The 25,067-nt window shown below is 51.4% G+C and overlaps 1 protein-coding gene across 1 annotated transcript in view; it reads right to left on the reverse strand.

Moving 5' to 3' along the window:
* Positions 1–25,067, reverse strand: part of PRKDC (protein kinase, DNA-activated, catalytic subunit) — a 2,818,033-nt gene that overhangs the window by 480,958 nt on the left and 2,312,008 nt on the right. The window contains exon 73 of the mRNA XM_086965729.1: positions 18,171–18,331. Within this exon, the coding sequence (XP_086821855.1) occupies positions 18,171–18,331 (161 nt within the window). The remainder of the gene's footprint in view (positions 1–18,170; positions 18,332–25,067) is intronic.

The following is a 25,067-nucleotide window of genomic DNA, read 5'->3' on the forward strand; positions in this document are numbered from 1 at the left end:
AAATCCTGTCTGGGATGGTGCTAGCACCGCCCCTGACAGGAAACCCTTTGTCCGAGTCCTCCTCGCTGGAAGGACTCCCAGCAGCAGGAGGTCAGACTTGTGTCTGTGGTGGCAGCATCCATTTTGTGATGCTGAGGCTCGAGTTAACTTTAACCGGGGTTCACAGTTACATACATGTCGTGTCCCTCTAGAAGGGTGGAATGCTAACCCCGTCGCCAGAATTGGCGAGGGGTTAGTATTCCAATTCGTATGACACCTTACTCAACATGTTTTGATAATGCTATGCCAAAGTTAGCATTTGACCGCGAGGTACATATTGCACTTAAGAGTATATGGTATAGCGTTAACAGCTATTAGGACTTGGTTCCGCAAGCTGCAAATGGGCTCAGCTCATGCCAGAGCACCATCTCACATAATTCCAAGCACTCTGAATTCAGGATTGATAAGGCCTGCCATAGGAGTGACTGATAGGAATATAAGTGTCCATTTTAGGGTTAGATATAGGAATACTATATCTAAAGCAAAGGGTGATTACACCACCTTGCCCCAGCTGTCGTGCAGCCAGTTGTGTCAGATTTGGATGGCCAGCCAGGGGTGGCATAATACATGCTGCAGCCCCTGGTAGGCCCTGGGTGTACCTAAGGTACACTGTACAGGGGCTGATAAGGTGACTCAGTATCCAATTAGATATGTACCTAGAGTACATGGAATCCATTTTACAGAGAGAGCAGTGGGCCTGGGGTCCTGAATAGCAGGGCCCCAGGTCAACTAAGTCGAAAAACTAGCAAAACACCAGGCAAAAAGTTGGGGGCAACCATAGTCAGATATCCACCTTCCTACAGTAGACACAAAAAAGTTTTAATGGGCCCACGGGCTGGTACTGTGAAAAAAGTGAGATTGGAGCTGCACTCACAGCGGAGCCGCGTATGGGGTAAGAAGGAGCTATTCTCTCCTGTTGATCGTAGCAGCACGGCACGATAGTCCCCTACGTTAAGAGGCTCATGAGGCACTTCAGATGGAATAAACAAGTTTTGCAATTAGCAGAAACCATCGACTTTCATGTTGTAGGTACATTTTAGCCTGCATTACACTTCACTTTTCTGTAATATCAACAGATTTTTGAGTAGGAATACATGAGTAAGTTAGGGGATTTGTGCACCCAGTCCTGAAGAAGGAGTTCATACTCCGAAACATGTTGACGCACACAGGAGGTAATGCACATTGTACTGCATAAACACCTCCAATCTCACTTTTTTAACAGTACCAGCCAGGGGGCCCATTACAACTTTTTTGTGTCTACCCCACAAGTCAGGTCCTCTTGGGGTAGACTGTGTGCTCCCCACCATTGTAGGGAACACCCTCTATTCACAGTTGGATTGTCATTGTTTATGCGTGGTAGGGAATGCACCAGGATTTACTTGGGAAGTAGAGGGTTGGACTACCAAGCTCTCCGGGGTGGGGTGTTGGGTGAGGAATGGGGGTGGGTCACTGTCTTGTTCACAGGAGAACCTGGGCAGGGCGTGAACCAGGCCCGGGCAAGACATCGATAAAGGCTTCATTCAATGGGAAAAGCAGTTCTGAAGCTGTGACACCCGGTTGAAGCACCTCTGTCAAGACGGTAGTCTTGACAGACACGGAGTGCAACTGAAGGTCCAGGACCTCAGTTTTTCTCCTCACTACCATAGCAAAACAGGTTCCCTACTCTATGCCAGTATCTGGGGAGGTGTCCATTTCTCTGGCATCCGCCAATTCCTCACATCAGTCCATATCAGGATCTAGGGGCCGGCATTTTTCAGGGTATAGTGGACTCTCTCAACCTTCTCCAAGTCTTAGCCCAGAGAGATAGGGCTCAGTCTCTGGCCTGGAAGGAATGGGACCAGTCAGCATCTGGCAATGCCCCTCCGGCTGGATGTTCGAGTCAGGTTTAAGAATAGGGACGATGCAGTTGGAAGGTACCAGCAGTGGGAATGGCGCCAGGGAAGTTTGGGGTGTAGGGACCAGTGCCAGTCTGCATCTATCTGTGGATCCAAGGGGCCCAACTGGCGCAGATGATGTATCCACCAGCAGGAAACCAAGAGAGGCCCTTGCCGAACCTGTGGAGCCCGAAGGCACTCCAGCAGGATAGGCCGCCTGTATATGAAGTGCATGGCCCCATAGTATTCACAAAGTTTAGCGGGGTCGCTACAGCTCCCAGTTACTGGGGGGTACGTGGAAAGAGCCCAGGCTCAACCACGGAGCGAGACTTCATGTGACGACACTCCCTCATGTCGTCAAATGACTTCGACAGATGGTGCAAAGTTGAAGACCTCTTCGACTTCTGCTCTTCTTCATCTTGTGGGACTTACCTGAGTAGGACAACAAACTGCAACGATGATCGATGGCTCGGTGATCGATCCCAGGACCTTCCTCTTAAGTGGGATTGAAACTGTTGCAGAGTCGCACATCGAGCGGCAAGGAGATCGCCCCCTCAAGGCCTTGAGGGGCATTGTGCGGCAATCAAGAAAGGTTTTTGCGTTGTGGCCGCAATCTAGGCACCAGAGACAGACGAGGTGTGGGGCCATCACCGACATTTACCAGTGACAGGAACCTGCTGGGCTTGAATCCAGCCTTCCTTGTTGACATCCGGGTCACATTACGAGACAACTCTCAAAAACCTCTGACAAAAAGTTATTTTTTTATCGGGGGTAGCTCTCTCTTGTTCTGTGCTGACTGCATGGAAAGAAAATAACTGCGGTACATGTAATTGCTGATGCAACTGAAGCCACGTGGAGCCAATTGATGCCACCTACCGGCACCCACGGGTATTGCTCACAAAACATTTTCAGATCCAGTCTGATGAATGGGGATAATTCGAAGGTAAGGAATTTGTAGCTAGAAGTTTCTATCAGATAACCTTTTTTTTTGGTTTTCAGAAACAAATTCACAAAACAGGAGTTTGCTTCTGAAAGACTAATAGCCCCCAAGGTATGGGGGTTATTGCACAAGTTACTACTTGTGTAACAATATATCTGTAAGACACATTAGTTAGTGATAGATTCCTTACCTTAGAATATCCCCAGGCGTCAGACTGGATCCGGAAACTTTTGCGTAGCTGTACCCTTGTGCGTCGGTAGGCGTCGTCTGCGGCTCCGCGTCCGTCGTGGGCGTCGTGGGCACCGTGATGACGTCGTCGGAGTACTTAGACGCCGCCTCCGGGTGCTGACGTCAGTTCTTAGACACAGCTTTTCCGCGCCAGAGAAGCAGAGTTATGCTAAAAACCAACACTGGTGCCTTGAAACTAGGGCCCTGAAAGGGGATGACCTTAACCCTAGATATCGGTTCGCAGAACGGGGAGGAATCTATCACTAACTAATGTCTCTTACAGATATATCGTTACACAAGTAGTAATTTTTGCATCTGAAAGAGACACGTTAGTGATAGATTCCTTACCTTAGAATAGATACCCCAGCAATACCAACCCCGGTGGTGGGTCTGCAAACCAATAACCACACCAGAAAGTCCTGGAAGACGGAAAGGCCAAAGAAGCCATCCATCCGGACTTGACTTTCCAGGCAATAGTGTCTTGCAAACGTGTGCAGCGAGGCCCACGTAGCCGCCTGGCAAATGTCCTGCAAGGGCACACCTCGGCCCAAGGCAGTTGTAGTAGCTGTGGCTCGAGTGGAATGAGCCCTCAGCCCAACAGGGGGTTCCTTCTTCGCCAAGGAGTAACACACCTGGATACACAAGATGATCCACCGCGAGATGGTCCGCTTGTGCACCGCTTTCCCCTTCTTAGCGCCCACGTAACCAACAAAGAGTTGGTCATCCACCCGGAACAGGCGTGTGCTGTCTAGATAGAACAAGCGCAAAACAGAACAAAGTGGCAATCAGGTTTGTTTTGTAATTAGTTAGGACACACTCAGCCAATTTGTGCTGCGTGAACCAAGAGTTTTGTTTTACAAAAAATGTATTTTCATTTTTAGTTAAGTTTCATTGATTTATCCGTATGTCTTCAAAGGAATGTTTTGTCAAAACAGTCGAATCAACAACAGACAATTATGTGTGCAATATATACAAGTGTAAAAAATTTTCACAATAGATACACAAAGTTCAAGACACCAAAAAAAATTATTACATACAATGCAAATTGGAACACTTAACTTATATACCAATGGACAGGCGGAAACCAGAATACAATGAAACTGCCTGCCTGTCTCACAAAACCTGTGATTAAGTGTTTTAAGGATTTACAGCTAGGGCCAATGAAAGTGGTATTAATTATTCCCTGGCTGCACCCTTCTTTCTTGTCACAGGCTGGGAGTCAACGCGTTTCGAACCGTGGATGATTGCGAGGTTCTCCTCAGGACGGGGACTGGGTGAATCCTTCACTGTAAGACATGAGGAGTGGTGTCAAAATAATGATGCGAATACATAAGTGCCCTCTCTGACTAAGAAAGGAAAGATTTTGAGGTTTACCTGCAGAGAGCGCGCAGGAACTGCAAGAGTGGGGATTAGCGTCACACAGTGTGAATTTTCTGAAAGACAGGGGGGTCAGGACTAATCAGTTCAAAAGAGCCCCATGAGTACACAAACATGGAGGCTTGAATGCCAGCATAGCCGACCCGTGTCCTACCTGCACTTGGAATTGGAGGCAGGGAGAAGAAGACACGTTGGTCAGGACGCCCGGGAATTATTCCGGGGGCGGGGGGTGGGGCTGCTCACCTTTTCTCACCTTTTCTGAAATACTGAATGGAAAGTGGCGGTAAGGGCTAGAATACACTGTACCCGACGTGTACAAAAAGCATGGACATCGAGCAGTGTCATGTCCTACCTGCACTTGAGTATGACAGCTGGTAGACGGAGACGCCCGGGAGAGAGTCCGGAGGTCGCAGGGGTTATTACTCTCCTTCGCTAGACCGCTAGGTAAAAAACGGAGATTGTTAAAAGGCATTAGCGGGCCCTAGCTGATGTGTATCAAAGTCATTAGGAAGACCGAGGCTTTTACACTTACCTTAAACGGGGACTGCATTCAATCCATTCCGCTACCGCGTCATCTGATGTGAGCCGGCGCGGACCGACTGCGATATATTTGACAGGGGGAAGGGCTGGGACAGCTCAAGCCATGGGAATGAAAAGCGGACAAACAGCGGACTCGGCTGTCGCTGGTACTTGTAGTTCTGCAGTGTTAACACATGGAGTGCGGTGCTATGTGGAAGAGGCAGCACTGCCAGAGTCATGTATTAAAAGCTAGTGGTGTACAGCCGTAGACTGGAAGAGGGGTCCAGTCCGGGCACCTGCAGGTCCATGCCAAATGAAATGACGATTAATAATCGCCCGCTGGATCAAGTGTGTGTATTAAAGAAATTCGCAACTCGGGGTGCAGGAATGCCACTAAAAACGGAAACGGGGGATAAGATTGTTATTGGATGACTTTAGACTCGCCAGAGAACACCATTGTTTGTGAAGAGTACAAGCGTTTTTTTCAAAAAAAGTTATAAGAAAAAATAAGACACGAGGGTTGACAAACATGAAGCAGCACAGCTCAAATCAGCTAAACGGTGAAGTAGACACATGGGGTGCAGGAGCGGGAAGACTCAGGGAGTTAGAGAATGTTTTACAAATTCCCAAGTTCGGACAGTTCATTGAGACCTGAGTTGGCTGTATCAAACTTCAGGATGAGATAAGTCCTTTCTGGGAAAGACGTGTGTCGGGATCCCCACTAACACCCCTGATTACAGCAAGCACAGTCCATCTGATGTCATTCGCAGAGTGCTTGTGTTGTAGGAAGTGGGACACCAGCGGCACAGTTAGGTTCTTATTGTTGATCCTTGAACGGTGTAGGATAATTCTTTGTCGGACCTCCTGTGTGGTCTTCCCGATGTAAACCTTATTGCAGGGGCATTGAATGGCGTAAACTGTGTATTTCGTTTTACAGTTCGTGTGTTCATCATGACGCCAAAATTTGGTGCCGTCTGTAAAAAGGGAACCCTCCATAGTAAGGTCACAGACAGTGCAGGTCCCGCATTTGCGGTGTCCCTTCACAAGGCTGGCCCCAAAGATGGTGCTTTGAGTGTCTCTTTTAGCTGGAGGACGCGTGGATGTTATCATCTGGCCAATACTCCGGTGTTTTTTCAAGGCAAAGAGGGGTACACCCACATCTGGTAGGATTTCCTCAACCAAGTGCCAACACTTCCTGATGATTTTTTGGAGCTGATTGGTGTGAGGACCAAAAGTTGATACACATACGATCCTTTGGGTCGCTGGTCTTGATCTTTTTTCTAGAAGATACTCCCTTGGAGTCCATCTTGCTCTTTTCATTGAGTGCTTGAACAGCTTCCGGGGGTATCCTCTTTCCTGTAGTTTGGCGGTCAATGCCTGCCCATGTAGATCAAAGTGCTGCACTGACGAGCAGTTCCGCCTCACACGGAGGAACTGTCCGTAGGGGAGATTGTCCCTGAGACTCCTCGGGTGGTAGCTCCTGTAGCAATGCATTATTTTTATCAGTCTTCTTTTGATATAAAGAGCAAGACAGTCCATCTGATAGAACGAGAGCGCACGTTTTGGGTCCCGACATTGGAGCCTCTTTTCCTCTCTCGAGGGATGCGGAGGCAGAAAGAAGGTGGCAAGGTGATGGACTTCCCGATGTGGAAGGCTGCGACTACCTTGGGCAGGAAAGAGGGCCTTGTCCGCAACACAACTTTGTCCGGATGGACTGAAAGGAAGGGAGGTTTACAGGATAGAGCCTGGAGCTCACTCACTCTCCTGGCAGAGGTGATGGCTACCAGGAAGGCAGTCTTCAAAGTGAGAAGGCAAGAGGACAGTTGTGAAGTGGCTCAAAGGGAGCGCACATCAGAAAAGTTAGAACCAGGTTCAAGTCCCACTGAGGCATCACAAAGGGAACAGGAGGGAACGTATGTGTGATGCCTTTCAGGAATTGATTAACGATAGGGGACTTAAACAAAGAAGGTTGATCAGGCAACCTCAAAAAGGCTGAAAGACAGGCGTGGCCAAGATGGCGGGGTGAGCGGACGCTTCTTCCCGCAGCTCCTCCGGCCCGACTAGGCCCGAGCCCTTTTTCGTTAGCTTCTCTCCCCCCGCTGAAGCTCAGCGGCTGAGAGACGGGCGGCGGAGACCCTGAGGCACACATTGATGCTATTTTGACCCCGACCGCTCCGGCGGGAGCCCGCTAAAAAGACTGATTGCAGGACGGAGGTTCGCCTCGGAGGCGGAGCGTAGCGGAGCGCTGTCCGGATGCTTCAGCTGGGGCCTGGTGCTGATATCTAGCGACCGGAGTGAAGCTCGCCCTGGTACTCGGTGGGGATTGTCGGAGGAACTACGGCTGTGTCACTCCACTGCGCATGGACTCTGCCGTGTGATCGTGGTGGTGCGTGGACTTGCGGTGGTGGCCTCTCACGGGGCGCGGCCCCGGCCCCGTGGCCCGTTGGCGACACTGTTCCGAATCGGAGCCAGGTCTACTGCCTATCCTCACTAGCTGGACGGCCCTGGATGGCACTTTCCTCTGTGTCCCTGGCTCCTAGAGCGGCCTTGGTGGCCTCGCCGGGACTCAACGATCTACCCGGCCCCGCTCAACCGCCATCTTGTCCTCACGGCGATGGTGGCGCAGCTCTACACTGGTGTCGCTTGAAGTTGTCTCCTACACCTCTGCTTTTGCACGGTTCTCCCTTCCTGCGGGACGCGCCTGCTAGGAGCCCACCGACGGAGGTCCCTGTTGAAGTCTTGGCTGGGCGCTGATCGGCCCTCTGTGACTAGACTGGCCCGTCATTTTGTCATCTGTGGCGCAGGTCCCTTCTCTGGCCGGGAGTTCCTTCCTGGGTGGCTCTACCGATAGTTGGATACTCATTGGGGGCCGAGCCCACTGTAGCTCGACGGAATCTGTGTCCCTGCTTTGGCTGAGTGCGACAGCGTACGGGGCACGGATGGCCGGTAAAGGAGGTTCGAGGAAGGGGGACCGCACCCTGCCGGACATGCTTAGCAGGGCCCAACAACAACGGGACAGGGCGCAATCGTCTCTGAGCTCCTCTTGAGCCGCTGCGGACCCGACCGGAGGTGAGCCCCCCGTCACGAGGCCCTTCATGGAGGAACTGTTCAGCTCGCTTAAAGCGGACTTCCAGACGCTGAAGCAGGAGGTGGCCAGTGAGGTACGCGAGGTCCGTAGGGAAGTGGAAGGCCTCGGTGAGCGGATGGAGACGGTGGAGGCAGCGGCCCAACGTCGGGACGACGAAATTGTCCATTTGCAACAGGACGTTCTCAGTCTCAGGGAGCAACATGTTGAACTCCAAGCCCACAACGAAGACCTGGAGAACAGGTCGAGGAGGATTAACATACGGGTACGGGGTGTACCGTCTGCAGACGAGGGGACGGACCTGGTGGGCTATTTGCAAGACTTGTTCCGGGAGATTTTGGGAGAGGCCGCGGATTTCCCGATCCGCATCGACAGGGCCCATAGAGTCGGCCGACAGCGACAGTCGGCGGCGCCTCCACCGGACATCTTGGCCTACCTCCCTGACTTTCCGGTGAAGGAGCGCATCATGTCCGAGGCTCGCAGGAAACAACCATTGACGTTACGAGAGCGACCTGTGGCACTGTATCAGGACCTGTCTGCCATCACATTGCAGAAGTGCAGGTCCTTCAAGATTGCAACCGATTTCCTGCGCGAGCATGAGACACCGTACTCCTGGGGACATCCCTTTCGCTTGATATTCCGTTGGAACGGGGTATTACACCAGCTGCGCTCCTTGCAGGATGTTTGCGGCGTCTTGGGGCTCACGGCTACTGAAGAGGACGGAGCAACACCGACTTGGAGGTGCTCGGATAGAGGAGGACGGCGGCGGTCAGCGAGAAGGAGATCGGCGGCGACCGCTGGGCGGCAGGACTCGCCCACCATCAGGGCGGACATGGCCAGTGCCCTGAGAGAAGCGGCCAGGGACTCGGCCGCCTCGAACGGTGTGGCCTTGACGGCCTAGACTCACTCCGGGGGGAGATGGACACAGCTTCTTCGGTGCCAGGTTCGGGGGACGGGGGAGGTCGGGGGGGGGGGGCGGGGGAAGCGAGTGGCTGGACGTCCACTTTTGGTACTTTCTGCAGCCTTGTCCTTTTTGGGAATTGACTGGGACAATGGGTTGTTTGTGTTGGTTTTTGGCTAGTTGCCATTGGCTCGTTTGGGGAGGGCTTGGGAGTTGTTCAGGGGTTGGGGAAGAACCGTCCGATGTTTCCTGGGTTGTCGCTTGGTCCTATTTTGCCTGTCCTGCGCTGCTGCCCTGCGCCCCTCCCCCTCCGGTTGCCTGCCCGCGCCATAGCGTCTCCGGACTCTGGGAGATATGTCGTCCCTGAAGGTGGTGACCCTTAATGTTAAGGGTCTGAATAACCCTGTAAAGCGTAGGGCGATTTTGTCTTTACTGGAGGGGACGCAAGCCGATATATGCCTCCTGCAAGAAACCCACTTGCTGCCCCGTGACTGTCACAGAATGCGCTCTGCCAGGTTTCTCACTCAGTTTTTCTCCTCTGCTGCGTCCAAGACTGCAGGGGTGGCTATCCTGCTAGCGAGCTCCTTCAAGGGGGAGGTGTTGTATACATTTGCTGAACAGAAGGGGAGGCTTCTAGCATACCGCCTCCGCCTGGGGGGCACATCGTTTACTGTTGGCTCCTTATATAGCCCGAATGACCATCAAGAACGCTTTTTAGATTCGGCGCTGGTGGATGTAACTGCCTCCCCCGATCGTCATGTCATCCTGGGGGGTGACTTAAATATAGTCTTCGATTCAGCATTGGATATGTCGGCGCAGCGATTCCCGCAGACTGGGGAACTTTCCCAGGCCGGGAAGGTCCAAATCACCGACATGGACTTGCATGACCTTTGGCGCACCCTCCACCCTACAGATAGGGATTATTCCTATTATTCGCATGCGCACCGGACCTACGCACGGCTGGACTACTTTCTGGTTAGTGGACCGATGCGTGCCGCGGCTACAGCAGCGGACATTGGGGTCCTGACACTGTCTGATCATGCGCCGGTCGTGGCTACGTTTGCATGGCCGGCGTCCTCCCCCGCTCGGGGAGTGTGGCGCCTTAGAGACACCCTTCTGCACAAAAAAATAGAGGTAAAACATATTGAGGAGGCAATACGGGACTACCAGGCACACAATAACTCAGACACCTCCTTGGCGACGCAGTGGGCGCACTGAAGGCGGTCCTCAGGGGGAAATTCATCTCCATCTCCTCGGCAGAAAACAGGGAGCGGCAGCAGAAGAGGGAGGAGCTGACTTCCCAGGTCCGGGAGCTTGAACAGGTCCATCGCCGTACGGGGGCTCCGAGGGTTTGGAGGCAGTTAAAGGCTGCCAGGAAGCTCCTGTCGGCGCTGGACATGGACAGGGCGGAATACGCAGCATTGCGTCTGAAGCATGCATTCTACACAGGGGGGGATAGGTGTGGCAAACTCTTAGCACACAGGCTCCGTGTCGTGCAACATCGTAACGTAGTGAAGGGAATCTTGGGAGCGGGCGGGGTAGCTGTCTCGGGTGATGCAGAGGTGGCGGAAGCCTTTTGTGGTTTCTATGAGGCGCTGTACACCGGGGAGCCCTCCTCGCCGCGGGAAGCCGCGGAATATCTGGACTCTGTGTCCCTTCCGGCGCTCGACCCCGCTCAGGCGGAATATCTTGAGCGCGATATCCGCGTTGAGGAGGTGATCTCCGCGATAGCCAGACTTAAGCACGGGAAGGCCCCGGGCCCGGATGGCTACACGTCCCTGTTTTACAAAACCTTTTGTCCGGTTGTGCCCCCCATCCTCGCCCGGCTGTTTAACTCCTTCTCCGAATCGGGAGCCATCCCACCGGATCTCCTGAGAGCGACGGTCTCAGTGATACCGAAGCCTGGGAAGGATCAGGCCTTATGTGGCTCCTATAGGCCCATCTCGCTCCTGAATGTCGACCTCAAGTTGTACACGGGGATTCTAGCATCCAGGCTGGCCCTGCACCTCCCGGGTCTGGTTGAGGCCGACCAGGCTGGCTTTGTGCCCGGCAGACAAACTGTCGACAATACTAAGCGAGTGATGCACATTCTGGAGAAGGCTTCGCGGATCCCGGGCGAGCGGATGCTGCTGGCGGTGGATGCCGAGAAAGCTTTCGACAGGGTTCACTGGCCTTACCTCGAGCAGGTGCTCAAGAAACTGGGCATCGGTGATAAATTCTGCTCGATGGTTTTCAATTGTTACAGGTACCCTTCAGCGATGGTGAGGGTCAATGGGTGCAGCTCTCGTAGTTTTGCAATCGAGCGCGGCACGAGGCAGGGGTGCCCCCTTTCCCCACTCAACTTCGCTCTCTATATGGAGCCATTTGCCCAGAGGATCCGCCAGAACCCGGATGCGATTGGGATCAAGATGGGGCGGTATGTTCATACGGTCAGCCTCTATGCAGATGATGTCCTGCTGACCCTGGATGATCCCAGGAGGTCCCTTCCTGCCTGCGTCCACGAGTTGGATGCTTTTTCACGAGTGGCTGGTTTCAAAATGAATATGGGCAAATCGGTGGCTCTAGATGTGTCTCTGGCTGCGGATACTAGACGGGACCTTCAGCGGCTCTTCCCCATGCAGTGGTCATCGACCCTGGTGTCATACCTGGGGATTCTGTTGGCACCGACGTTGCCAGCGATGGTAACGGCCAATTACACCTCTCTTGGTAAAAAAATCAAGGAGGAGCTTTGCCGCTGGAGTAAAGGCATGTTGTCTTGGCTTGGCAGGATTGCTGCGGTCAAGATGACGGTTCTGCCCCAGATCCTATATCTTTTCCGAGCCTTGCCGCTCCAGCCTCCGGTGGGTTGGATCAGGCAGACGCAGGCTGACATCGCACGCTTTGTCTGGCAAGGCCGCAAGCCGCGGATGAAGAGGGTTCTCTCCACGCTTGCCCCGGAGGCGGGGGGCCTTGGTATTCCGGACCTTTGGAAATATTTTCAGGCGGCGCAGCTGCGTTACCTTGTGGAGTGGAGCAGGTGGGAATCCGATAAGCATTGGCTCTTTCAGGACCAGGCGGTGGCGGGGCATACCCTCCAGGAAGTTCCATTCTTGCGCCGAGTTCACCGGCCCCCCAACCTTTATGCTTTCTTTGTCACGCGGGTTCCCCTGAGGGTGTAGGACACGGTTTGCGAGGTTCGGGAACTCACCACGTTCCCCTCGCCATTTACGCCCATAGTGGATAATCCTGATTTCTCCCCGGGGATGGAGCCAGGCGCTTTCTCCCATTGGAGGACGGCGGGCTGCCGCGCGCGCTTTCAGATTTATGGGTCGGAGGGAGTGGCCCCCTTTCAGCAGTTTCAACAGGAGTTCCACCTGCTGGAGTCGGATAGACTGCGATATATGCAGGTCCGGCACTGGGCGCTTCAACCCCAGGTGCGGGACACCGCTGATCGTCAGATTACACCTTATGAGCGGTGGCTGGTGACCCGCGCTTCCGATGCTAAACTGATCACTGATCTCTACAAGTTCTTACAGCCCCCTCTGTTTCACTATTACAATCCGGGCAGGGAACGATGGCACAGGGAATTGGGTAGGACACTTAGCCACAGGGAGTGGGACCAGATTGCACACCGTGCGAGACATTCGGCTTATCACACTGGCCTCACTGAGACGTTCACCAAGGTGTCTTCATACTGGTATCACACCCCAGAGAGACTGCATGAGCTGTACAGACATGTCGAGAAGGAGTGCTGGAGAGGTTGTGGTCAGGTGGGAACCCTTTCGCATATTCTTTGGGATTGCCCCTTGTTGGCCGCCTATTGGAAGGAGGTTCTTGATGAGGTTGATATGCATTTTAAAACTGAATTACCGCGCTTTCCGGTGTATATATTGCTGGGCCTTCCTAATGGCCTGATGTACCCGCTGAAGTCCCGTAGGGGCAGGTAAATCGCGATAGCGCTGGGCTCAGCGGTCCAGAACATCCTAATCCACTGGCGCACCACCACGGTTCCCTCCGTCACTGGCTGGTTGCACAGGCTCTGGCATGTGCTAGGTATGGAAAAAATGTCACTCATGGTAGCGGGGGAGATAGACCAATTCGATGAGCTGTGGCAACCCTTTCGTGCGCTATTAACTACCGAATTTAGGGAACTCACCTGTCCGAGGTACCTCAGGCTCCTGAGGTTGACGCCACCGGTGATTCCAGCGGACTAGGAGGGGTAGCGGGGCTGGGTTTCTGGAGGGGGGGGGGGGTGCGGCGAGGTGGCGGGTAGTGTAATTAGCAGTACATTGGACGGGGCGGTGGGGGGAGTTGGGGTGTTCAGGGGGGGTTCTAGGGGATGGTGGGTTGGGTTCCTTTGTGTTATTGCTTATTATCCTCTGCTTAAATTGATGGTGTTGACTATCCTTGGAATGAAGGTATTGCTTATACTTAGCCTTTTTCATTTGCTGTTGCTTCCTCCTCCATAGCGGACCAGTCCACTGTCGCACTCGCACTGTCATGCTTATTTCCTTTGCTTAATGTATGTAACCCTAACCTCTTGTTCCCTTCCCCTATGTTTTGCCTTAATAAAATGCTTTAAACCTAAAAAGGCTGAAAGAGCAGAAAGGTAGCCCTTGATATTGCCCAGAGCAGAGCCCTGCTGGGCAAGAGAAACAAGAAAGAGAAGAACCTCAGAAAGAGGGGCATTGAGGGGATCCACAGCCTTTGCTGTGCACCATGCCACAAATCTGTTCCACCTGCAGGCGTATACCGACTTTGTGGAGGGAAGCCTGGCTGGCAGAATGATGTTGCAGACTTCAGGAGGCAAGTCAAATGGCCTCAACTGTCGCCGCTCAATCTCCAAGCATGGAAGTGGAGACTGGACAGGTTCGGTGGAGGACCGTCCCCTGCTGCTGCGACAGAAGGTCCTCCTGAAGAGGCAGACGAACCGGGGGATCGACTGACATACTGAGTAGCTCGGGATACCAGTACCTTCGTGCCCAGTCCAGAGCCACAAGGATGACTTGTGCCCGGTCACGCCTGATCTTCTTCAGCACTCTGGGCAGAAGTGGTATAGGCGGAAAGGCGTACAACAGACCGCAACTCCACTCGCGACGAAAAGCGTCTCAGAGCGAGTGCCGCCTTGGAAATTCCAACACGCAGAACTGATGGCATTGCGCGTTCTCTTCAGTGGTGAGGGCCGAAACTTCCTCCTGCAGAAGCCGCAAGTGATCCCCCGATACGCGGTGGTGTTGCTGTGGCATGGCTTGAGGGGTCGTCTCGAAGGGGAGGGAGTAGCCCCTCTGGACGATCGGCAGCATCCACCTGTCCGAAGTGACAGTGCGCCAGTGAGAGTGGTGATGGCGAACCCTGCCCCCCACTGGCGTCACATGGCCCGAGAAGCAAGGACTAGGAGGGTTTAGAGCCAGATGCTGCGGGGGAAGGTGTGGACTGGCCTCGCCGTTGTCCCCGACCGCCTCCACGGCGATTTCCACGGCCGCCAACGCGCTGGATGTTAGTCTGCGGCGTGTGGCTGGCGGCACGTGTGGGGGCGCCCCTTCCTTGGCCACGAAAGGATTGAAAGGCACCCGTTTGCTGGCGAGGGCCGAGAGGCCCAAGGACTTGGCGGTAGCCCTGGAGTCCTTAAAGCGCTCAAGCGCGTGGTCTGCCTTGTCGCCAAACAGGCGACGGCCATCAAACGGCATGTCCATCAGAGTGTTTTGGACATCTGACGAAAAGTTGGCGGACCTCAACCAGGCGTGGCGTCTAACCGCCACCGTCGTTCCCATCGCTCTACCTAGTGAGTCAGTGGTATCCAGCCCACACCGGATGGAATATTTGGCTGCATCCCGACCCTCCACAAGGGCTTGTCCGAGTTTGGCCCGTACCTCCAACGGACACTCTGGCAGCACTTCCGCATCCGTCTCCCACAGAGAGTGGGTGTAGCGGCCTAAGAGGCATGCGGTGTTGGAAGACCGCAGTCCCAGACTAAGGGAGGAGAAGATCTTTTTTCCGTACTGCTCGTACCTCTTGGATTCCCTGTCCGGCGGAGCCGACAGGAATGCGGTCTGGGAATTGGAGGCCTGGATGACCAGACTCTCGGGGTGGGGTGGGTGGACAGGAAACATGGGTCGCCCGGGTCGGGCGGTGGCGTCTGGCCACGTTCCTATCTACGGGCGAACCCGTAGCGGGCCTGGACCAAGTGACCAAAAGAACGTCGGTCGAGGCCTCATTAAAGGGCAGCAGAGGCTCGGCCGAGCTTCACTGCGGTTTAAGGACCTCAGTGAGGAGGTTAGTCCTCACGGCCGCGACAGGGAGATCAAGGCCCAAGGCCTTGGCAGCCCTCATCAACACCACACTATAGGTTGCCCCCTCCTCCGACGCCACGGTAGGAGGGGAGACAAAACCAATGTTTGGAGAGGTGTCCAGACCACTGGCCTGCCCAAGGTCTCCTGCCCAGTCCTCTTGAGACTGACACTCTTTGGTCAGAGGGTCCTCAGACCCCTCCCAATCCTCCTCATCACCCCTCTCCTGATACTCAGGGTTTTCAATCAATGGGGCAGGTTCATAGAAGTGAAAATCTCCAAACGACATCGAAAGCGGGCCCAGCGGCGCCGTTCCGATGTCGGAACCGGAGCAGAGGAGGCATCGGGGGCGGCGCCGCCCTCGGGCGGTACCGGAGGCGACACCTGACGGACCGACGCTGGGGGTTTGGGGGGGTCGTAAGGTCCACCGGTGACGATCCAGATCCCGAAGAAGGTCCAGTGGGGTCCCGCGGCACCGGGCCCGAAGGCGCCGGCCGCCCTCGGGCGGTACCGGAGGCGACACCTGACGGACCGACGCCGGGGGTTTGGGGGGGTCGTAAGGTCCACCGGTGACGATCCAGATCCCGAAGAAGGTCCAGTGGGGTCCCGCGGCACCGGGCCCGAAGGCGCCGGCGGCGTTGGGACCGCTTGACCCTGCGGTGCCGGGCCCGAAGGCGCCGGCGGTGTCGGGACTGTGGGGCCCCGCGGCGCCAGGCCCGAAGGCTCCGGTGGCGTCGGGCCAAAGCTCCCGACGGCGTCGGGGCCGAAGCACCCGACGGCGTCGGGGCCTAAGCCCCCGACCCGCTAGGGGCCCCAGACTGGTCCACTGGGCCCGAAGGCGCCGCGGAGCCCGTCGGAGGAGAGAGGGACCTCATGGCCATGAGGAAGCGCTCAATATCCTCCGGCGTCGCGTCTCGCCCAGGGACCGGGGGGTGTGGGGCGGGACGCGACGCCCGCGACTCCGAAGGAGCCGCGCGGGCGGTGTCACCCGAACCCCCGGCCGCATCGCGCGAGCGTCGGGGGGAGTCAGAAGAGCGATGACGCCTCTTCGACTTCTTGTGCTTCTTACCTGACGACGACTTCGACTCGGAGGAGTGGTGCCGACTCCCAGAGATGTGGTGGCTCTGTCCCCGCGACCTGTCCTTCGACCTCCCGTGGGACCGGGACCTCACGCGGCGCGGGGCCGACTGCCGTAGTTTGAGTCGCCTGCGGGACCGCTCCCGTCTGGCTTTCGAAGAGAGGGCCAGGCAGTTGGAGCAGGCCTTGTCGTCGTGGTTGACGCCTAGACAAGTTAGGCACAGGTGGTGAGGATCCGTGACCGACATCGTGCGGTCGCTATCCTCGCAGTGCTTGAAACCAGGCATCCCTACGGCACCGATCGGAGTCGTAAGACTTCGAGAAACTATCAAAAATGATCCCAAAAAGTTAGTCAAAAATTGACTAGGGTTACTGCTTTTTCCAGATCTGCGCTTTGTGGCGTGGAAAAAAGAAGAACTAAGAACTGACGTCAGCACGCGGAGGCGGCGTCTAAGTACTCCGATGACATCATCACGGCGCCCACGACGCCGACGACGGACGCGGAGCCGCAGACGACGCCTACCGACGCGCAAGGGTACTGCTACGCAAAAGTTTCCGGATCCAGTCTGACGCCTGGGGATACACTAAGGTAAGGAATCTATCACTAACGTGTCTCTTTCAGATATTTATTTTTTCTGCTTGTAAATCACATCCGACTGCCCACTCTAAATCTTGCTCTGGCAGGCCCTACTCTGCTGAGCTGTCAGAGGTCGTTTTCTGAAATCCGAGCCAGCAGGGGAACCGCCGTTCGAAAACTGACATCCACCTGACTCACAATTGAGCGGGTGGAATGAGGATTTGGCTGACACAGTACTCTGTCATTTTTGTAACAGAGTACAGTGTCTGTGAAACACGTTATCGGGCATTTCGCATCTGAAATACACCACCAAATCAACTTTAACAGCAGGGTTATGAACACATTTTATCTCAAGAGATCCGCACATCATAAAGAAATGGCCAGGTCTGAGTCCCTTATCACAAACACAATACTCATGAATTTAAAGAAAGTATGAGGTCCAGGGGGCAGATAGGCTGTGGAGAGGTCAGTGCACTTCTCCACTGAGAGCTGTATAGTGCAATGTGATGCAGTGCGATGGAATGTACAAGTCAGATTACTCAAATGCTGTCAATAAAAACAGATACCCCTTAATATCTTTGTAACCGAGTTATCATATGTTGTCAATAGATACAGACAAACCTTAATGTCTTTATAAACTACTTTCCATAGACAGTGGTATGTCTAAAGTGAGAACCACAAGCAGATTTGAGGCCACCTATTAAATCATATTTATATATCAGGGATTGGCAACGTACACAATATAGATAACTCAGGAACTAATGAACACCGATTTACAACTGGCTTGTAACAGAAAGTCTATATTTTCTGGAGGAGGAACTCATTTCTACACTGGATGATTCATCTCTAGGTCAGAAAACACCACAATATTTTCCCTGCCATACTATCCCGGTAGCAACAGAAATTCTTTCAGTGGGGAACTTAACACCAGTGACCAGGTTTCCCCTGGTCTTTGATATGGAAAACGTTCAGAGTTAAAACATGAACAAAAACCAAGAAAATATGTAAGGGGTATAATTTTGTAGTGTGAATCTGTAGGAAAGTTGATGTGCATGTTAGAGCTACAACTTATCAGAAATTCATTAGGTTAAGTATGTTATTTTGTGGTTATTACAAAGTCGATGTTTGCATATCACCAATTATCCAATGCCTTGGTGCCCAATTGTTGCCAACGATGATAAATTTAACAAGTAAAACACAGACTCCCATGTGAGTTGACAGTACGTTTAAAGTGATCTTTACATATTGTTGTGTGTCAAATTCACAGATAACAGCAAAATAACTAACCTCTCTTGTCATTAGGTCCAAAGTGTCAGCTGGATATAATTCTATGAGTTGCAAGAGTCTTGGAAATTTCAATCTGGCATCTCTAGAATTCAGTTTTAAAGCTTTCATCATTTTTTCCACAACAATAGCATGGAAGCTCTGCAGGTCCACGCTGTCAAACACTGGAATAATAATTGAATCAACACAACCACTCCAAACCTCTTTTGAGACGTGTTTTCAGAATTTGTCATCCAATTATGTCATGAAAAATTACTTAGAAACAAAAAAACATGGGCAGAAGAACAAACATCTCAGATTATTAGTTGTATGCAGTTTGGAGTCTGATCTGATCTGAGTTTAGTGAAAAAATATTCAGGTGATTATTATATTGGACACACTTTTTTTTTTAATCCAGACACTGAGATTTAATGTCCTTGGCCATTATAATTTGACTATGATACTGTAAAGCACTTGGAATTAATATATGGATATATGGACAAAAACAAATTAATTAAAAAAAATAATAACAGTTTGCATGTTTATCAAAGTTTAAAAAAACACATCATCCAAGATGATCAACGAACAGTAACAAAATATGACAACCAAAAGAGATAACAAGGTAATCCTTTATCAATTTACAAACATATGAAAAAAATTGAAAATAATATTATAATCCGTTATTGTAGGAAGTGTGCAAGTGCAATAGAAAACACAATTAAACATGCTAACATTACATACATTAAGCACACTACTTAAAGATATCATGATCTACAACAGGCTTCAAATGCATGGAAAGTGTACAAAATATTGTTCTGCTTAATTACACAATGTACGAGTTACTTACCTTCGGTAACTATGTATCTGGTAGAGACGATTCTAGCCGCAGATTCCTTCACGTAGAATTATCCCCAGGTGTGAGGCTGGATCCGGAAACTTTTTGCCACAGCATCCCTGCGTGCCTTGGATGGCATCACGCGACTCCGCCCAGGCATCGTTCGCGTATGTGACGTCCGCGAGGTCACATAAGCCCCACACCGGCGCGCCCACATCAGTTTTCTTCGGAGAACTTTTCCGCAGCACAACGCGGAGCCACCAGACAAAAAACTGGGAGCATGGGACCAGTGTGCGAAAGAGTATATAAAAAAAGAGAAAGGGAAGGCTCCATAAGGAACAGTGCAACACTGCAGTGTCCAAGTGCAGGAACAGAAGGAAGAAACAGAGCAGAGCCCTGAGCAGACACCCTGCCAGAACATAGACAGCCACTCCCCCCTGACCCCTGGAGACAGGGAACCTGCGTCAAAAGTCACAACCCACGTATCAGGCCTACAACCCTCACCCGAAGCAAGGAAGGGAAGACAGTCCCAAAAGGTAGGAACAACCAACCTCCAAGCCACCCCAGCATAGAGGGCAACCACCCCCCAAGAAACAAGGGGAAGGCACTACCAGAGGACCTCAACTCAGAGATTAGCAGAGGGACCAGGACCCCTATTAGCAAGAGAAAGGAAAGGGAGGGAGGGCAGAGATGGAAGCCAACCCCCCCCCCCAACCTGGAGCAGCGGGGCAGAGGAGCACTGTGACCCCATCTGCCAAAGAACCAACGAGGAGGAATGAACAGCAATAAGGAGCCACTGTCAAGAGCAGAAGAAGGTACTCACAGGAGACAGAGCCCCCACCGGGAGGCGAACACCGAAGACCAGCCCAGGGGTCCTCGCAGAACGGGGAGGAAGGGCGGCCGTGAAGGAATCTGCGGCTAGAATCGTCTCTACCAGATACATCGTTACCGAAGGTAAGTAACTCATACATCTGATAGAGACTACTAGCGGCCGATTCCTTCACATAGAATAGATACCCTAGCAATACCCACGGGGAAGGAGGGTCTACGAAACCAGGACAGGACAGAGGGCCCACCGGGGACCAGACCTGTAGCCGAGGGAAGTAACCTCAACTCTTCCAGGCAAGAGGACCCCACAAGTCGAACACCATAAACCCCAAGAGGGATGTAGGAGGAAGAAGGAAGGGTGAAGAGGCCAGTACACTCACAACAGAGGAACCAAGGGCAAGACCGGAGAGGCCGAAGCACCCCCACTCCACCCCCAAGGCAAAGAACTGCCATCCAATGCCAGGATAGGCAGAGGAGCAAGAAGATGCCCAGAGGGCCCAAGGAAACGAGGGAAAGAGGCGAGCCCACCCAGAGGGAAGGCAACAGGCCATTTAGAATGGCACTTATAGCCATAAGCTGCCAGAAGCCAGAAGAACACAGAAGCATCCCATCTCTCAAACAACAGGAAGGAGAGGAAATGCCCGGACCCACCACCACAAGGGTCGCGCACACCACCTCAAGAAGCAATAGCAACATACAGAAACGCCATGGAGAACAGGCACCCAAAGGCAACCAGCAATCCCCAGCAGAGCTTAGCTATATAACAGCTACCACTACCCCACACAGGGTACGGTAAGTCCCAAGATATGGGAAGCCTCTTTGGAAGAACTTCCGCAGCAGAGAAGAAAACAAAAATGCTACGGGGAAAAAAACAGCACCGCGGAAGGCTTGATAGCAGCCCAAAGAAGAACAGAAGGCCTAATCTCAGGGCCAAGTCTGTGGAACAATTCTAGCAAAACCACACACAGTCAACAAAGAGCAGTCCAGCAGCCAACAATGCCAAAGTCCCAGCAAGGAGGACTCAGTGGCCAGAAAACACAATCTAAAGCAAGGGAAGCTGGCCCAAAAGGCCCAAAATCAGCTCAACTCAGCAGTCACTGGGGAGGAGGAGGAGAAAGGCGGAGGAGGAGGAGGAGGAGGACGGAGCCCTGCCAGGAACCTCTGCATGGCGGAGTCAGCCGGGGCATGGAACAACGTGTTGCGTGTTTATCTAGGTTCCTGATCGATACTGTGACCTTATGCCCCTATTCGGCTATAACTCCATTTATTCCCTATATTGGCATAACCGTTCAAGTGCGATTTTCTGAAAAGTCATCTCTGGCCTCACACGAACAGAGCCACATTCCAGCATGACTCTCTGCTACTTCCTTTGCGACCAATTAGTGCAATGACAGTGCAGCAGTCCCTATCTGATATTCCTAGATAACACTCCGAGTTCTTCAACAAGATAAAAACTTAGCAAACCTGGAAATCCCCGCTTGCTATGTTTTGATTAGTAATGGAACTCTAATGAGCAACTGATAACTATCACTTCCTAGTGACATCTTTAATTGACGTCTTATGTCCAGCAAACTTGCGTCAAACCCGGCACCTGTCAGGTATAAATATTACCAACGTTGCCTTAAGCAATGTTCGTTGCCTGTCGCTGATGCCAGCTGCCTGCATGACCCTGTGTTGGTAAATCTAGCACTCTGTCGCTGCAGCCTGCTATCCTGTGGTGGTGAAGCTGCTGATTACCATTATCGCCGCTACAGCGCGAACTATGGTGCAGTACGCTTAAGGAGCTGAACAGCCGTCCCTCTGCGAAGACATCCAGCAGATTCCAGCTGCCCGCGGACGCTGTCCCCCCTCCTTCCTCGACGCGCTGAAGAGAAGCCGCTGCATTTCTCGTGCAGAGAAATCCAGTCCCGGCGCTTCCGGTTTACCCTCGCGGGTGACTGGGATATCGAGAGAGACCCCTGAAGGAGATACCAATCCTCCATCATTCTATTCAGAGGTATGGTGTTGACTAAACCCTTAGACGAGAATTCTTGAAACAAACCTTGGCAAAACCAACTTAACTTAAAGCTACTTACTTACTCCCCTTTCACGTGTTAGGCTTAGGTCAGGCACACTGGGGTAGGCTTAGTTAGAAGCACCAGTTGAGTATGTTAGCCTAATGTATATATGACTGTATATATGTTTTATTACTTTTAAACCATTGTATGGCTAAGAAACCATATCAATGCTTTTACAGTTCTATTTCGCAAAACTTATCTTACTGTACGTACTTTTTATAATAACAATTATTGCAATTGTGGCAATACATTTCTCTTGTACGAGAAGAAAGACTGTTCAATAAATGTTAACCTTTATTGACAAACGCCCGTCTCTCTATTCTCTACATCTCGTGAAAGTAAACTGCACTAGACTGACTGAGTGAAATACATGTCTATTGTTTCACACGACCCTAGAGATTGACTCTTGATCTGAGGAGCAAAGTTGTCATGTTGCACGGTTGTTGGAAAACTGAATCCCTTCTTGTCTGTGCCAAGGAAGCTGATCACTTCCTATGCAGAGAAGAAAGTTTCCAGTGACCTCTGAGCTAGTTGGTAACACAACCCAATTAAGTTTAGCATAGTCAGTGGAGGCCTGGAATATCCGCAGTTCCACGTCGATACTACTGTTTATGTTATTCCAATGCGCAGGGCCTAGTGGGAAACTAGGAACTACACTACATGGCGCCCAACGTTTGGTAAGGCGATAAACTAACGCAAGACTTATAGAGTAACTCAGTCGTGCATATTTCACACCCCTTTCTCCCGTAAATACTCCAATAGACGTCTGGAGTGGGTGAAAGGTTAAAATCCGCCCGACCTTAGTAGGAAGAGATTCCTATGTAAAGCTCTGGTTTATTCAACGTTGAAGGATACAGTGTTCCAAAATATTGTGCACCTAATCTTTGTCTCCTTGGAGACCTACTCTGCAAACCTTGCATTTTTACAATGCCAGAAAACGGAACTTCTGGGGCCGCAGCAGATGCGACTCAGCAAGGTCCTGAATACACAGACCCGGATGCTATTATCATCCCGGTCCATTTAAGAAGATCTATAACCTTAAAACTTATAGAAAACGGACTGACACCTCAAGGTGGTACAGTAATTTTCGTGATAGAGGCTCACGAGTATCGGCAGACAGAGGTATTCTATTCATGGATAAACTTTCCAGCGGTAAACGCTATAACAAAAGAGTTTCACTATTACAAAATAGAGGAACCTCCGGGAGAGTACGCTCCTTTCGAGGAGATTGAAATCCCACTTAAATTTCAAGAGCACCTGCTCTGGTTTAATGGCGCCCTAAAACACAATGATCACATAACTAGGCTCGGTCCACTAGGTAGACCAGGAGCCACGTGGCCGGTTCTAGCCAGCTACACACCACATCCTGACATTGCAAAAATGTCTAGAGAAGAGCTGTTAGCACAGCTAAACACATTAATAAAAATACATAGGCAATTAGTCCAATATGTAATGCGGACTGCAACAGTCCAGCCAGCTGTTAATACACCACAGCTGACCCCTCATCAGGGGAACACTAATAAAATTACACCACAGAACATACAGTCATGTCTTGGTAAAACACCCGTAAAACGGGAACAAATTCCTTTCTGGTTAGCACAGAAAATCACTCAAATAGAGGCAGTATTTCCTGATACTACCCCTATTGAGAAACACAGAATCTTGACCATCTGCCTTCCTATGGGAATCGCACCACACGTGGAGGACTGTGACACTTGGGGTACAGTCTTTGCTTCCATTTACACAAAAACACACGGTGTTCCGTCTATGGCGGTAATACCAGAAGTGCTAAAACAGATTCAAAATGAATTCGGTCCAGAGCCCGCTTTAAATCTAGGTATGAAATTGCTGAAAGACTTCAAGCAGGTCACGGCTATATTATTAGCCAACGTAAAGGGAGAAGCAGCATCTGTGGCGATCCGCCAGAAGTTGAGGGAAACAGATATAAAAGATCCTGTTGAGCTTGCAAAAATCATAGAAAAATGCTATGAAGAATTAGGTAGAGACAGCTTGGGTGGGAAACGAGTAAAGCCCCAACTGCTCGAAAATCCTGAGAAATTATTTATTAAAAATAATTTAAACACTCCTAAAAAGAGCTGGGATGGAAATAAACAATCCACTCCCAAGGAAAAAGTTTTCCAGTCCAGAGGAAGGTCTCCTCGACGGAGGGAAAGAACTCCGACTCGAGAACGCCAGTCTCCCCAGAGGGAGCCCTCTGAGAAAAGATATAACCTTAGAAATAGGGATAATCTGAAAAAACATGATAGATATCAAAGTATTGATACACGTCCCTCTCGATCTCTTCCACAGAATTCGGAAAGAAGGGGACGGTCAGACCCAGGAGAGCACACCAAGTCCAAAGACAAGGAACCTGCTCAAAATAAGAAATCTCAATTTCAGAAAAAGAAGGTAGCCAGTATTAGAGTAATCAACCATGCCGAGAATACTGAGGACACAGTTGAAAAACGGGGAGTGGGCATTGACAATGTTGGACAGTGCAGCAGAAATCAGTACAGCGCGCAAGATCTTGATGAGTCATCTGGAGACAGTGGACACGAATGAATACATTCAGGTTGAAACTGCCGACGCCAGACTTAGCGAGCCCCATAAAATATACGAAATAACATTGCGTATAGAGGGTGATAAGACTAGGAAAATTAAGGGTCTATTTTGGGATAAGCTCTCAAAAGGCTATGATATTCTGTTAGCTGAAAAAGATTGGCCCCCGGAGTTTGTCAGGGAGTGCCCTCGTGGCGAAGAAGTGATTATGCCTGCCTTCTCGAATCACATTCCGATTCACAAAAAATACACATATGCAAGGAAATGGGCAGTGGCCCAGGCACCTGCATTGTATAAAAATCATGTAGGATGGGATGAGGATTCACCGCCTCACAAAATCCAATTAAAAAGTGAACCAACTGCCCAACGGCAGTATCCCATAAAGCAAGAAGCTAAAAAACAAGTCAGGGAGATCTTAGATCAACTTGAGTACCAGGGGGTGATTGAAACATGCACCTCTCAAATGAACAATCCTTTGTTTCCTGTCTCCAAGCCAGACAATTCATATCGTCTAGTTTTGGACTACAGACATCTTAATACATGTTGCAAAACTTTTGCAGTACAAAACTCGCATAGTGCAGCCCTAATGAATAACATAGTTAGGAAAAAATATAAAACGACATTAGACATTTCTAATGGTTT

The sequence above is a fragment of the Lissotriton vulgaris genome, chromosome 4_1 (assembly GCF_964263255.1).
Source record: "Lissotriton vulgaris chromosome 4_1, aLisVul1.2, whole genome shotgun sequence".
In the NCBI taxonomy this organism is placed as follows: Eukaryota; Metazoa; Chordata; class Amphibia; order Caudata; family Salamandridae; genus Lissotriton; species Lissotriton vulgaris.